The sequence below is a fragment of the Parasteatoda tepidariorum genome, chromosome 4 (genome assembly GCF_982258835.1).
Source record: "Parasteatoda tepidariorum strain Cologne lab strain chromosome 4, Ptep-v5.0, whole genome shotgun sequence".
Taxonomy (NCBI): Eukaryota; Metazoa; Arthropoda; class Arachnida; order Araneae; family Theridiidae; genus Parasteatoda; species Parasteatoda tepidariorum.
In genome coordinates this window covers 116,323,289-116,338,058 of record NC_141758.1, presented here as the reverse complement: position 1 = coordinate 116,338,058, position 14,770 = coordinate 116,323,289, and the positions used below count along the sequence as shown (strand labels likewise).

Sequence of the window (14,770 nt, the reverse complement as noted above, 5' to 3'; positions counted from 1 at the left end):
ATGATAAGTAAAACATCTGCTAATAAAAGAGGCGTTATTGTAATTACCCTTTTATAAAGAAATGTAGACCCCGTTTTGAAATGGAACAAAATTCGATGCAAAATGGAATTAAAAATAGTCACCAAGGATGAGACTGCGGTTTCACAAAAAAAAAGGGAAAAAGAAAACTAATTAGCAAATAATTTTTTTTCTTTGTCAAGATAATATCTTACCCTCCAGTTCCCACGGAATTTCTGAAGTAAAACTTCCTAAAATGTGTCTCAGTTGTACCACAAATAATGCTCTGAATTCGATTTAAAATAATTTTGGCCACCATGATGTATGAAATCTTTTTTGCCATAAGCTTCTATCACCTCAAGCAATTCATCGTCGTTTTTCTTTCATTTCTTTTTTTGTTTTTAATGTGATACACTTACCGTTTTTCATTTAAAATGTTAGACAAATTTAAAACTTTCACCTTTTTAGTCTACCTATATAATGTAGTTTTTAAAAACAATTTATTTTACTATTATTTGTTAACAGGAACTTATTTACAGGAAGGTATTCGTTCCCAGAACCCTCAACTCGAGCTTGTAAGGGCTTCCAAATTTTTCTTATAATTTTTTCAGTAAAAAATATTGTTGTATGTTACCAACAATAACAATTTTTTTTTAAAATGTTTTTTTCTCTTTAAGTTAAATTGGTTTGTGATTATGTTATTTTAAGCATTAAAGTTAACTTTCAAGCAATTTACATTACATTGTTGCAATTTGCAACTTTATTTTAAAATGTTAAATACATACAAGAAATATATTTATTAAATAGAAATGAAATTTTTAAAAAAAAATATATTTCCAATAATGAACAAATTATGAAAAGAACAAGCATTTATAAATTCCTGCGTTAATATTTTATATCGCACCTTTCAAATAAAATTAAAGTAACTAAATTCTTTTATTAAAAGAATGCTTTCCAAATTACTATTTTTAACGCTTAAAAAAGCTCTTATAAGTTCATTTCGAAATAAACCATAATTTAGCTTATTTTATTCATTTTCAGCTTATTTATATACACAAATTTAAAACTAGATTGGATACAGCACAAGGACCGAAAATTTAACTTTTGGATATAAAACCGAATTTAGGGGGATCCCTAAATAATTATTGTTAATTAATTGACACAAAATAATTATTATTAATTACTTTTATTATAGAATGAAATGTTTTAAAAGAGCTGCTTATGTTTAATATTTATTCAATGAAAAAACATAACCTATATTAAAATCTAACGAATCAGAAATAGCCCTGAAATCTTTGACAGATAGATAGCCCTGTCAAGGAGTGAAATGACAAGTGGCCCATCATTGAAATAACTGAACAAAAAATCACAAAATATTAAAAAACTAAATAAATAAAAAGAAGGATTTACAATACCTAGCCAAATTATTGGAAGCACTCTAAGATTCTATGTAAAATCGTAATTATCACGTGATACTTTAGTGTTTTTATGCGGCTGAAACCGGTTTAACTTATTTACCTTTGAGTACTAAATGGGTTAACATTGTAATGCAATACGTTAAAAATAAATATAAATAGGAAGTATATAAAAAATCTCCTGAATAAAAACCCATTAAATGTATCTTTAAATATAAAAGTATTGCCGATAAACTCGTGCAAAACATGTCATTATTAAAACACTTCAGAGCGTCTAATCATTTGGTCTAATTCTTATAATATACTAATATAATACCTGATATAATAAATATTCTATATTTGTATAATACATCGTCTAATTAATATTATATATCGTCTAATTTCACCAATGGATACACGAACGTAAGCAAGTATAAACCGGTTTCAGTCGCCTAAAAAGCTGTATAGTATCACCCTGATAGTTAAGATTTTACATGAAATCTTACAGTGCGGTCGAATAATATGGCCAGGTATTGTAGTTATTGCTTTGTTGGCTTAAAAACTCTTCCTTCAGAACGAAGTCTATCCTCATGATGGAAGGTCACCTTTTGCTCATAAAAATTATTTATAAAACATAGTTTTTAATTTGTCAAAGTTTGTAATTTGAGTAAAAAAATATTGATGTAAACAGGGGGCATATATTGTAAGCTACTAGATAATTTGAACTTTGAAATTATATTACGTTTAAAAAAATTATCAATAAAAAACTGCGCATGCCTTCCATGTTTTTCCTAACTACACCCATAAGTTGATTTAATTAAAAAATTTGCTTACTTCCAAAGGTGATGAATTTATAAGTCTTCTTAATATTCAAGTAAAATTTTGATACAATGGTTCAAGTACGTTTAATAGGAAAAATAATAAAATAAAATCAATTAAGATAAATAAAACAATTAGGCTAATTGAAAAAAATTAAGATAGTTAAAAGGGACAAAAAACTTTTATAATAAATTAAAAAAATATCTTAATTATGTAAGAAAGAAAAATTTGAATTAGACGACAGACACAACGGAAATCTCGAGAGTCAACAAAAGAAATATTAATAAGACTCACCTCATATTTACAGCCTTTTTTGTTCCAAGCAATTTATGACCAGAAATGAGACAAAAGGGTGTTGATATCCGAAGTAAGGACAAAAGAGGCAATTGAAAGAAGGTAATCAGTGGTTATTTCACGATTCTGTGAATGATACGAAAGTGTTGATATTTTCATCAGTGGAAAAAGTGCTCTTTTGGTTAGAAAAGTGAAGAATAAACAATTATTTTATATTTGTAAACACTTCGATTAGATTCAGAGGGCCCAAACTCCAAATAAAACTTTAAAAAGAAAAAATCGGATCTGAGGTATTTCGCTTATACGTAAATCCGGTTTTGGTTGGGTTCGTTGTAGTGGAAGTGGGCGTCTGAGGGGCCCTTTACCCATTCATACTGAAATTAAAGTAAGAAACATACATGACAAAATTAAAGTTTGGGGAGCAAAATGGAGTTCTTGAGAAAAAAAATGGCACTTTGCCATTATTAGGCAATAACAAAATTACAAGTAATTAAAAAGTACATGAAAAAAAGGTAAAATCAAAAGGTCCCGCAGTGGACTGATCGTTAAGACACGGTTCCCAGCAGATCAAGCATCACTGGCTGCGGTCAGTGTGCTGGTGGGTGACCACTTGGATCAGTCTGCGTAGGGACTGAGGGTGTGGGGTATGGGTCCTCGTTAAACTGTTCTACCGTAATGCAGGTCGTCGAGCTACCGAAGCGGGGTGCCATCCCTTCCACAGAGGATCAAAATTGTGATGGTATGTCTTCGGAACATCCACAAGGATGCTTTCCAGATCGTCGCCAATAGCTCAATGTGCAGCTCTAGGGGGTGCGACGTAAATAAACTACAACAACAACAAAGTAAACAGTCATTTTTTATTGTTGAGTATTAAAATTAAATTATTAAAAAATTTGATAATATTACTCGATTGTTAAATATATTGATTGTGATGAGATTTTTTAATTACACATATATTTTGAAGGAGGAACACATTTTAAGCTCATAAGCACATTTGGAGCACAGAGTAAAAATTTTGTAAGCTGGATGAGCCATTACATGTTTAACAAAGCTCATTTATTCATTGTTTTTCGAAATTCTCAATGTAAGTTATTTTCAATTTTAAATGCATTTTTTTGCGATTTTTTTTCAATCGTTTTTTTTAAACATTACATTTTGATTTGCTGCTCAAAATCTATAAGAGTTAGAAACTTGAAATCATGAAGACGTGTTGAACATATGGAAGAAGTTTGAAAAAATACAATTCGAATATTATTTTAATTTTATTATATTCTTTTTCTATAACCGCCACCCAATTTCAAGTTTACGATTGCCAATATTTAACCCCGTAGCCTTGCAATTTTGAACATAATCTAGAAGACAACTGAAATCCTGGATCAGTATCCAGAGGTTTTGATTTGTTATGGGAACTTGGAGGACTTTATGACCCCGATAGATTTAACGTGCCCCAATCACCACTTTATACACGGATATTTTTCGGCCGGCTATATTTGAACTCCCATTCATCCGAATACGAGTCCCTACCAACCACATTATCTCGGCCCAATTATTAGTTTATTTTATAACCGTCAATGAACAGCAATTTTGAGTTTACTACTAATGTTCAACTCCGTAGCCTTGCAATTTTGAGCCAATTCAGAAGATAAGGAAACTCCTGAATCAGTACATCCAGAGGTATGATTTGTTATGGGAACATGGAGGACTTTGTGACTAGACATATTTAACGTGCATCAGTCATCATTTACTACACGGACACTCTTCGGCCGGTGGGGATCGTACCCACGACCTCTTGGACATGGGCCTAATATCCTACCAATCAGGCTATCCCGGCCCACTCATAGTTTATATTATTTTATTTTATAACCGTCGTTGAACAGCCTACCCAATTTTTTGGGTTTAGGACTACTAACGTTCAACTCCAAAGCCTTGTCATTTTGACCCCAAACCAGAAGACAAGGGAATTCCTGAATCGAGTATTAGGAGAAATTTGCCTTCGTGGAGGACTTTTTTGAGCGAACTAGCCAGTATTTGCGTTGCATGGAGAGGAAAACCACGAAAACCTCCCTAGGTAGCCTAACGGCAAGGAGACCCATGATCTGTGTAACATTAACTCATAATGGAAAATGTTGAATGATGGTGACCATGAAATCATCTTAGTCATCATCGTCAATCATCATGTGAATTCATCATGTGAATCACATTGAAACCAACACAAATCAGCAAAATGTTTTGATGGGTGTTTCTGATAAGTTTTTGTTTTTGATTAAAATTACATGTCATTATCCATCACTAGAGAAAACTGCAATGTCATTATCCTAACTGCATACGATGACATTTCTAGGCTTGAGTTCCTATGCATTTTTAATCCTGGCTATGAACCTTAACTTCCTTAGAATTTTATCGCAACAGTTACGTGAACCCCTGTTATGTATAACCTTTTTAAGTTTGTAGTATAAGAAACATTTGTAGCTTTAGAAACAAAACTAATTTCAGATAACATCATAATTTTGAGCGTAAATTAGGAAAATTGATTGTGTTTGAAATATAATGCCGAACCATATTAGTCGTTTATTTGTGGACTACACAATCAGGGATTTTTAATTATAGAATAAATTAAATTTCACAAAATGCAGTATTTTACCTAAAGTATGGATTGAAATTCCCAAAGCGAATTAGACAGTTGAATTTTTTTTTTTAACCAGTTTTTGTTCAACTGAATATTCGATTTTGTCACGATTAGCGAAAAACTAATTGTCAGATAGGAATTTTTAAATTAAAATTTATAAAAATAAACAACTCAGTTAGCAAAAAGGGAGAAAATTATCTATTGAAGTTTAAGAACGATTATGTCTATCCCCCGCTGGCGTTATGGCAGATTTTAGCATATTCCTTCAAAGAATGTACAAAGAAACAATGATTTTTTTTTCTTTTAACATATTTTATACACTATTGAATAAGATTTATAAAGCGTCTAATATATTGTTTTCATGTCTGAAATTTTTAGCAAAATTGCGGCTTTAAATGGATTGCAATGTCTTTCTGCTTAATCGATTTTTTAATCGTTCTTCGTAAATCGAATTTTCAATTTGCCAGTTCATTGATAACAATTGAGCTGAATAAAACAAAATTCTAAAATTTGATTACACTTTGAAAGTTCAGATTTATGCTTAGTTGTTCATTTATATATAAGTTTCGGTTCTCCATAAATCTAGATACAGTCAAACCCCGCTATAGTGAACCTTCAAGGGACCGACATTTTGGTTCACTATAACCGGGAGTTCACTATATCCGTTACTCAAACAATTTAACTAATGGTTCCCAAACTCTTCCCTTTTATTACACATTATTCAAATGAATGACTGAAAAATATTATGTAATAGCAAAAAATGTGTTCTTTTTCATTACTCCTCGTCTTACGTGCAAAAAAAAAATTAGTAATTCTTAGCTGATGAGCAATCCTCAACATCAGATATGGAAACACTTTCCGACTCTCAGATAATTTTTCCTGAATTTCTGTTATTCCACTTTTTAAACCCGTCTAACCTGCCATTCGAGCACATAAAAGAAGTCTCATGAAATCGCTTAGAAAATTCATCGACATTTGTCCAAATACTGGAAAATTGCGACTTCTTCGAATGGTGAACCACTTCAGAAATGCTTCTTCAACATCCTTTGGATCTGCTTTTCTCAACTTTTCTTTACCTTCTAAATTTTTTTTCATGAGCAGAAATTATTAATTGCGTATTTTTCCATATGCTACAAACTGCAGATTTGAATAGTTAATATTCCCTGCAAATATCAGCTTTTTTGCATCCATTTTCAATTTTTCTGATTATGCCCATTTTATCATCAATGCAGAACGTTTTACGTTTACTGGTCACCATAGTTAAACTTGAGACATTTGTTTGCAGGCTTATTTTTAACTAAACTGAGAGCAAAAAGGAGTTGAAAAGAGAGCCTTATCAACACATATTAGTGTCCAACCCTTTGACCAATAATGAATAATTGCTCATTCCCTCTGATAGAAAATGCATATTGATCCCACTGACACCTTGCAGGTGCATCATCTGCCTGGAAACATCTGCTTGGGTTGTTTAGGGATGGGAAAGTAAGATAAAAGAAGCAAACAAGAAAAAATGCTTATTGCTACATTCCCCTCTATAGATGGTTTTAAACATCGGTATATGTATTTATTTTGAAGTAGAAATTTCAAAATTATTACAATAAAATGAAGAATAAAATCAGTCGAAGACAGCAAAAAGTTCATTATATCCAACTTCCTCACTTTTTTGGTTCACTATATCCACAAAAAATAACATTATACGTGTATAGCAAGGCACGGGACCGAACATTTCGTTCGCTATATCCAGGAGTTCACTATAAACCGTGTTCACTATAGCGGGGTTTGACTGTATTATATATAATTAAATATTATATATAGTTAAATAATATATATATTAAATATTATATATAATTAAATATTATATATAATTATGTATGCACTAGTAAAGCAAGACAGCAATTTAAGAAATGACTGATCTAGTTCAGCCTAGGTAAAGTAAAAGACGTTATGCATATACTTCAAGAAAATCATTTCAACCATAATTCGGTAACTTGAACCTTAATGAAGGGCAAATTAGCTGCAACGTAACTGATACAAAAAGTTTAATCATTTTTGCTACTGCTTATAGAAACAACCGCCTACCATTTTAGTTCATGTAACATCCATATCGCTGGTTCAAAACTAAAACGACACTTCTACATTCACTTCTCATTGAAATAACATGAGAAGGGAGAGCAGAAGTGTCGTTTTAGTTTTGAACCAGCGATATGGCCTGCAATTCATTTGATATGTTTAGTTATTAATAAGCATACTAAAAATAACATTAAGACGTATCCATAACTCCAAGTATTGAACACACTTGATCACATTTTGAATCTTTTTACAAAAGTTATCAGATTTAGAAGAAATTAGTTTTTTATATCCCTAATGATATAAAATCGCAGTAAATTACCGTTCATTTGGCGATTTCTTTTCAATGGTTACGTTGAAATTTTTAACTAGCGAGTTATTGTAAAATCTTATGTTCACGCAGATTGCGCACTTCAGGAATGTAAACACAATTAAACTGCGAGATCTCCTAATTTTTATTTCTTTGTTAGTAAAAATCATTAGGATTTAGGACAAATCTAATAAATTAAGGATAAATTTAGGACAAATCTTTTATAGTCCCAGCTTTTTAATATAAAATAATTAATTTAATTATTTTGAATGACATTTAAATCATCAATTTTTATTCAATTATAAAACTTTTTTATGCTTTTATTGTTCCTAGTTACACTTAAACAAGTTTTCATTTTAGAATTTCAATGTCATAGAAAAAATCTCAGCAACCTGCAAATCAAAAGCAGTTTTAGTGAACGAGTTATTTTTTCCTCAGATGGTTATTAGGTTCAAACAGAAGAAAATAACATTAACCACGTATCTTCATTCTATTTCTTCACGTTTATCATTAAGCCCAGCGATAAAGCGTGTGCACTTAAACGACTTTCTTTGGATTAACCTGCATCTATCAGATAGACATTTATTTTTTATTCTTTTCTGCCAGTGACTTAATTAGGCTCAAGAAGAAAAAATTTGAAGGCATTATCGTCGAAATTGAAGACCTGCAGTTTTGAAAAAGTTGCTTTTAACTGTTATTGAAAAGTTGCTTCTGTTAGTTTCTTTAATAATCAAAATACAAAACCCGTTAGGAAATCAAAAAACTGATTTAAATGAAAAATTATAATCAACTTCTCGTGATTCAAGGAAAATATATTAAAGAGCTTAAAAATGTTGGTCTTAACTGATGTATTTAGTGGTCATTTACAGGTATGATGATGTAATAAAAAATTATCTTTACCGGTTTCTTTAGTTAGTTCTGTTTCCTTAAGTTTAGTTTTGATTACTGTAACTGCGGCTAAAAATTTATAATATTTTGCTGTAAACGTAAACAAAACCATAAATACAGTTAATTTGTTTAATTTCAGAAAAAATTCCTTTAAAAAGTAAATTTTGAATGGATTTATTCAGGTATATAAAGAAAATTTAGTAACACCAAGCTTTTCAGAATTCAAATCCTTTATATTATGAATTATTCAATTTTTGAAAAATCGTATACTTAAAATCTGCTTTGTTTTCTGCGCTTCGTATATTTCTTTTGTTCAGAAGTAAAAAATTTAACATTATTGAATTAATAAATTATTGCATATATTTTGTTTAAATTTCAGTCTTTTTCTCCTTTAAATTACGGAATTCAAAGGTAAGTTCATAAAGGTATTTGGGCCTCAATATTTTAAAATGTTTTTCTCACTGAAAACCTCTTACAGAATTTTGAGCAAAAAGTTTAGTTATTTTCATGCGTCTAAAAAGAAACTATTCTTTAAAGACAGTATAATGCAATCATAATAAAATAGCATAGAATATAGGACCAATGTATGAGCATTATTTTTTTTCTACTAAAAAAGCTTAATAGTTCATCTTTTTTACTACCCTTAAAAAAAACATTTACAGGAGATAATGACAAACACTGATTTATTCGAAACAAAAAAATATTTACTTTGGGTTATAATTGCTGGAATAATGAATGTTACATAAAAACAGCATCATGTTTAAAAAAAAGTAAACTTAATTATTTAGTTAAGTTACTACATTAAAAATTGCTGTAATTTTTTTAATTTCGCTAAGAAAGTAAAAAAATAGTAAAGCGTATTAAAATATTCATGAGCTCAACAATTAAACTTATTTTGTACTTCAAATATATGTGATTTATATCAAGTAAAAAAATTTTCAAATATTAAATATGCTTTTTACCAACAAAAAAATAGGTACTTTATATATATATATGCTTTGTTAAAAATAATTTTTATGTGATTTTTCTTCTTAAATTAGGTTAAAATTATGCAAGGTTGTATTAAAAGTAATATTAATAAGAGGCCGTCAACAAAGATGCAACGTCTTGAGAAGATTAATTTCGAGGGAGAGGTAACATCGCGCATTTTATTTCGCATATATTCTAGTAATTTAAATTTTTTATTTTAACTTGCATCCTTTAAAAATATAAAGTTCTACTTCACTCTTTTATATTAATGTTTTATTTACTAGTTTATATAAATTTCGCTTTTTCTTGTAAATATTAATCTCAATTCAAGCAATATTATACAAATAGTTATTTTTCGCTCTAATTATATTATAACACTGTTTTTTAAAAGTAAAATGTAATGTGATCTAAAAATAAGTTTCTGTATTTTGGGTATATGTTCATCTAATGTAGTTTTACTGGTGACAATGGCATAGCAGAAAAGGGTTATTGAAAAATCAGGTCATGATTGTCGATGAGAACACCTGCATCGTATAGGTATTTATGTCCACACTCAGTGTCAACTGTGTGGTACTGGAGCACCAATGAACAGAGCTGTAGGAGGCTTCACGGACTTGACTTGGGAAGATGACTTTTGTTATTTTCTATTTTTGTTCTTCCTCTGTGTTAATGTCTGTATTCCCTGGAAATAAAAGAAGTTATTGAAAAATATGACTTCAATCCTTTGCTCATCGAAACAATAAGACATGGCGAATGTTCTTTTGGAATTGCCAGATTCAGTATAATACTAGTGTACATAGACTTTATTGTTTGAGAGAATAAAATTGCACTCAATTTTATTAGTTCTCAAAACAAGCTGTATGTTTGTTTAACAAGGTTCAAGGCCTCTGGTAGGGTACACTATACCTAGGTAATATAATACGTCTCCCAATTAAAATATTATAGGTCAATATTAAGGGCAGATATCGTGACGTTTGTTAACATTGAAAAGTGTCTTCCAATTTAATGCACTATTTAAAATATACATAGTGTATCCCATAAGGGGTCTATAATTATTTGGTAGGGTACACTATTATCCCGTAATATAATACGTGGTCCAATTAAAATATTATGGGTCAATAATAAAATCCGATATCGGGCTTTACGTTAACATTGAAAAATGACTTCGCTATTCCTAATTTTAAAGAGTTTAAGAAGGCGATTTTCCTCACTTTAAGCTCTTCAGAACACTTATTTTAGATACGCATATATAGTAAAATACAGGGCCTCATTGTGCACCCCCTAATTGACCTATAATTATTTCCTACGGTATGGTACACTATTACCCTGTAATATAATACGTGGTCCAATTACAATATTAAATATCAATATTAAGGTCTGATATCGCGCCTTGCGTTAGTTAACATTGAAAAATGTCTTTGAATTTTTAAAGCTCTTTAGAAGGCGAATTTCCTCATTTTAAGCTTTTCAGAACATTTATTTTAGATAAACATACACAGTAAAATACAGGGCCAAATTGTGTACTCCCTAGTGGGTATATAATTATTTCCTTTGGTAGGGTACACTATTCCTAGGTAGCATAATACGTGGCCTAATTAAAATATTATAGGTTAATATTAAGGGCCGATATCGGGCCGTTTGTTAATATTGAAAAGTGTCTTCGAATTTATTTCTTTTAATGCACTATTTTAATTATACATAGTGTACCCCCTTCGAGTTGTATAATTATTTCCTGTGGTAGGGTACACTATTACCGTGTAATATAATACGTGGTCCAATTAAAATATTATGGTATAAAATACCAAAAAAGGAACAGGCGCACTACAGCTCAGCAGGTGGCAAATCAGTTTCTTGCTGCCACAGGAAAGCAGATCTCCCGAAAAATTATTGCCAGTCGTTTGAGGGGAGGAGGACTAAACGCCCGCAGACCTGTTGTGTGTGTCCCATTGACCAGACAGCACCGTACTGCCCGTTTGCAATGGTGTCGTGAGCATCACAATTGGACTGGGCATGCGTACTATTCTCAGATGAGAGTAGGTTCAGTCTGTCATCGGATTGTAGACGCCAACTGATCTGGCGCGAGAATGGTACTGGTTATCGTCCAGAAAATATCCGGGATAGGGACCGATATCCGACATGCAGTGTCATGGTGTGAGCTGGCATCATGATCAATGGCCGCACGCGCCTACATGTGGTTGCGAATGGGACTATGACGGGCCAACGATACATTGATGAAGTTCTACTTCCTCATGTTCGTCTTTTCCGTGGTGCTGTCGGTGATATATTTGTTTTTATGGACGACAACGCACTCGCCGTTCAGGATTGTCTAGACAGCGAGGGTATTCAACAACTCGTATGGCCAGCACGTTCTCCAGATCTAAACCCCATTGAAAATGTTTGGGGAGGCAATTTTCTGGTCGAAACTATCCTTCGACAAACAAGAACACCCTCATCCGTGCATTGCCAGAGGAATGGGATAAATTGCCTCAACAGCTGCTGGATAATGTTGTGCAAAGTATGATACGACGTGTAGAATGTTGCATCACTATCCACGGTGGACATATCCCGTACTGACACCTTTCTTCAAGTTGCCTGCTGACATTTAGATGCATTTTTCCGTACGCAGCATCAAATGAACATTTTTTTTCCTTCAGATGTTTCATAGCTTTTGTACTTTCCAGAACAGTGAATATTCTTTATTCTAATGTCTGAACAGTGTGGCAACTATATTTTATCCTACTAGGCCTCATGTCTCTCTTAATGCTATGTTACATTGAAATTTGTGATCCGTCCTTAGCAATTGTCAAGCAGTGTAGTTGCGCTCACTTTGCTCAGCTTCTAACACAGCAATGGGACAGTTCAATCTGATGTGTGTTAAATCCTCTTGCTGATTGTGGTTGCGTAGTAACCTATAGGGCAATATTGTGTACCCCTTGAAGAAATAGAATAGAAATAAGTTCAATTATTCTTTCCTACCTGGATCTTATCTATTTACCAGACTTCGCTACTGCAAATCTTCTTCGCTTGTGTTTAAAAGAAAACGAATTCTAACAATATAACAAATTTAATGACAGGACGGACATTACACAAAACGATCTTCTTTAACGAAGCTATGGAAATCAAACTAAAACAAAATAAAAACATTAATATTCATTATATGTGTTCAGTCTGAGCGCCATCTGTTGGCCTTAAAGTTAATCTGTTTCATCCTCCGGCCCCAAAGGACCATTGGACAAACAGTTTTCGGTCCTTTTGAGTCTTAGCCAAGTTCACAAGGATATAGTAGTTGAACTGGTCTTTTTAAATTAGTTCCGTTAGAAAGTCTAATTGTGCACGATCGAGTCTTTCCATCACGTCCAGGATGGACACAGGTGACAATCCCCATTTTCCACATGAGTCGAGGAAGTTTCTCGTCGTACACTAGGACGGTTGAGTCTTTGGATGGAAGAACATTTTCTTTCTGTCTCTTTAACTGGTGGGCTGTTCTTAGTTCTAGAAGATACGAAGATTTCCATTTTTTCCATATTCTTTCTAAGAGGGAATTTTTTTGCTTCCATCCTTGTTCTAGATTGGATTTGCTAGAAGTTGATTGAGTCGAAGCTGTGGGAGGTGGGAGAGCAACAAGCCTTCTGCCTATGAGGAAATGTCCAGGTGTAAGCGCCTCAGGTTCCTCAATATCACTGTAGACAAAGGTCAAAGGTCTGGAATTTATAATTGCTTCAACTTCAATAATTATGGTCTCTAATTCCGGAAACGTCAAAGATGTTCTTCCCAATATTTTTCTAAGGCAAATTTTTGTAGATTTTATCAGTCTTTCCCAAAATCCGCCCCACCAGGCAGCTCTTTCAACGATGAAATTCCATTCTACGTTTTTAGTGGCAAAATAATTCTGAATTTCTTTGTCCGTTAAAAATTTCCACAATAAATTTATCTCAATTTTTGCTCTTTTGAAAGTTTTTGCGTTGTCAGAGTATAGTTTTCTACAAAGTCCTCTGCGGGATACGAATTTTCTAAAAGCAAGTAGGAACGTCTTTGTAGTCAGATCTTCAGTGAGCTCAAGATGGACGGCTCTGGTGACAGCGCAGGTAAAAAGCAAAATGTAAGCTTTTTTCATCCCGTTAAAACTCTTCACATAAAGTGGACCTGCATAGTCGATTCCTGTTACTTCGAATGGATGAGCCTGTTGAATGCCTAACATTATCCAAGTTTTAAATTTTTTTTAATTTGCCAAAGATTTTAATTTTATGGCTAAAATAGATGTTAAGCATGTGGTTTTAAGTTTTCGTGACATTATAAGGACATGACATTTTATTAAAGATTCCACTTGCCAATTCCAGAAACTGCTGTCCACTAATCAGAGGTACGGATTAATTGAGCGGTAAATTTTTGTTGATATATACTGATATTCGTTAGAAAAAGCACAAATTTATAATTTAAATACATCAAAACTGATCAGAAATGTAGACAAAGACATAAGGCCAGGATAGCCTGGCTGGTCGGGCCCTGGACCCATGTTCAAGAGGTCGTGATTTCGATCTCCACTGGGCATCTCGCGGTGACTCACCGCGTAGTAAATGGTGACTGGTGCACGTTAAATCTGTCTAGTCACAAAGTCCTCTATGTTCCGATAACAAATCAAACCTCTGGGGGTACTGATCCAGGAGTTTCCTTGTCCTCTGGATTGGGTTCAAAATAACAAGGCTACGGTGTTGAACGTCAGTAGTTGTAAACCCAAAACTGGGTCTGATGTTTGACGACGGTTATGAAATAAAAAACAAACACATAGTTTATTCGCATTCATAGGAAATCAAAAGATCAGAATTTCATTAGAAAATCCATCAGATCTAATACTATTCACTAAACTAATTATGCGACGCAAACAATATTGCACTTTGACTTAAAATAACTCATTTTATGTTATATACGTTAGCTACGTTTAATACTCGTTGTCGAACCCTCAGAAGTGCTTTTCAGATAGTTTTGCTATCTGAGCTTGCTCATTTCACCTGTCCTGAAATTAAAACAGCATTCCACTTGCCTAAAAATTCAAACTATAGTATTTGGAAACCAAATTCATATTGATAAAGCGTTTATTTTCGATTTTTTTTTTCATTATTCCCTTTTTTTTAACTTTTTTTTTCTCCCTTAATTGCATTAATTTTTTATAAATAATAGTGGAAATCAACCTGAATATGGGTGTAGTTAATGGGAAAAATGGCAAAAATAAATAAATAAAAAACATTGATGAACTCCTACATTTTCGTGAAAATTTACTCCCTTAATTCTAATAATCTATTGTGCATATGTTACAATTAAAGTAATAAATCAGGTTATTATTAATACTAACAGGTCAATTTTAATAATAACCGCTTTTTTGGTCAAAGTGAGAAATATCTCAAATTATTC

The 14,770-nt window shown here is 32.2% G+C and overlaps 2 protein-coding genes across 2 annotated transcripts in view; both read right to left on the bottom strand.

The window, feature by feature from the left end:
• LOC147812596 (pre-mRNA 3' end processing protein WDR33-like) overlaps positions 1 to 14,770 on the bottom strand; it is a 612,260-nt gene that overhangs the window by 100,749 nt on the left and 496,741 nt on the right. The window lies entirely within an intron of this gene.
• On the bottom strand, positions 12,624 to 13,562 carry LOC107443136 (uncharacterized). The gene has a single exon (XM_043056567.3). The coding sequence runs from the start codon at positions 13,560 to 13,562 to the stop codon at positions 12,624 to 12,626; it is 939 nt and encodes a 312-aa protein (XP_042912501.2).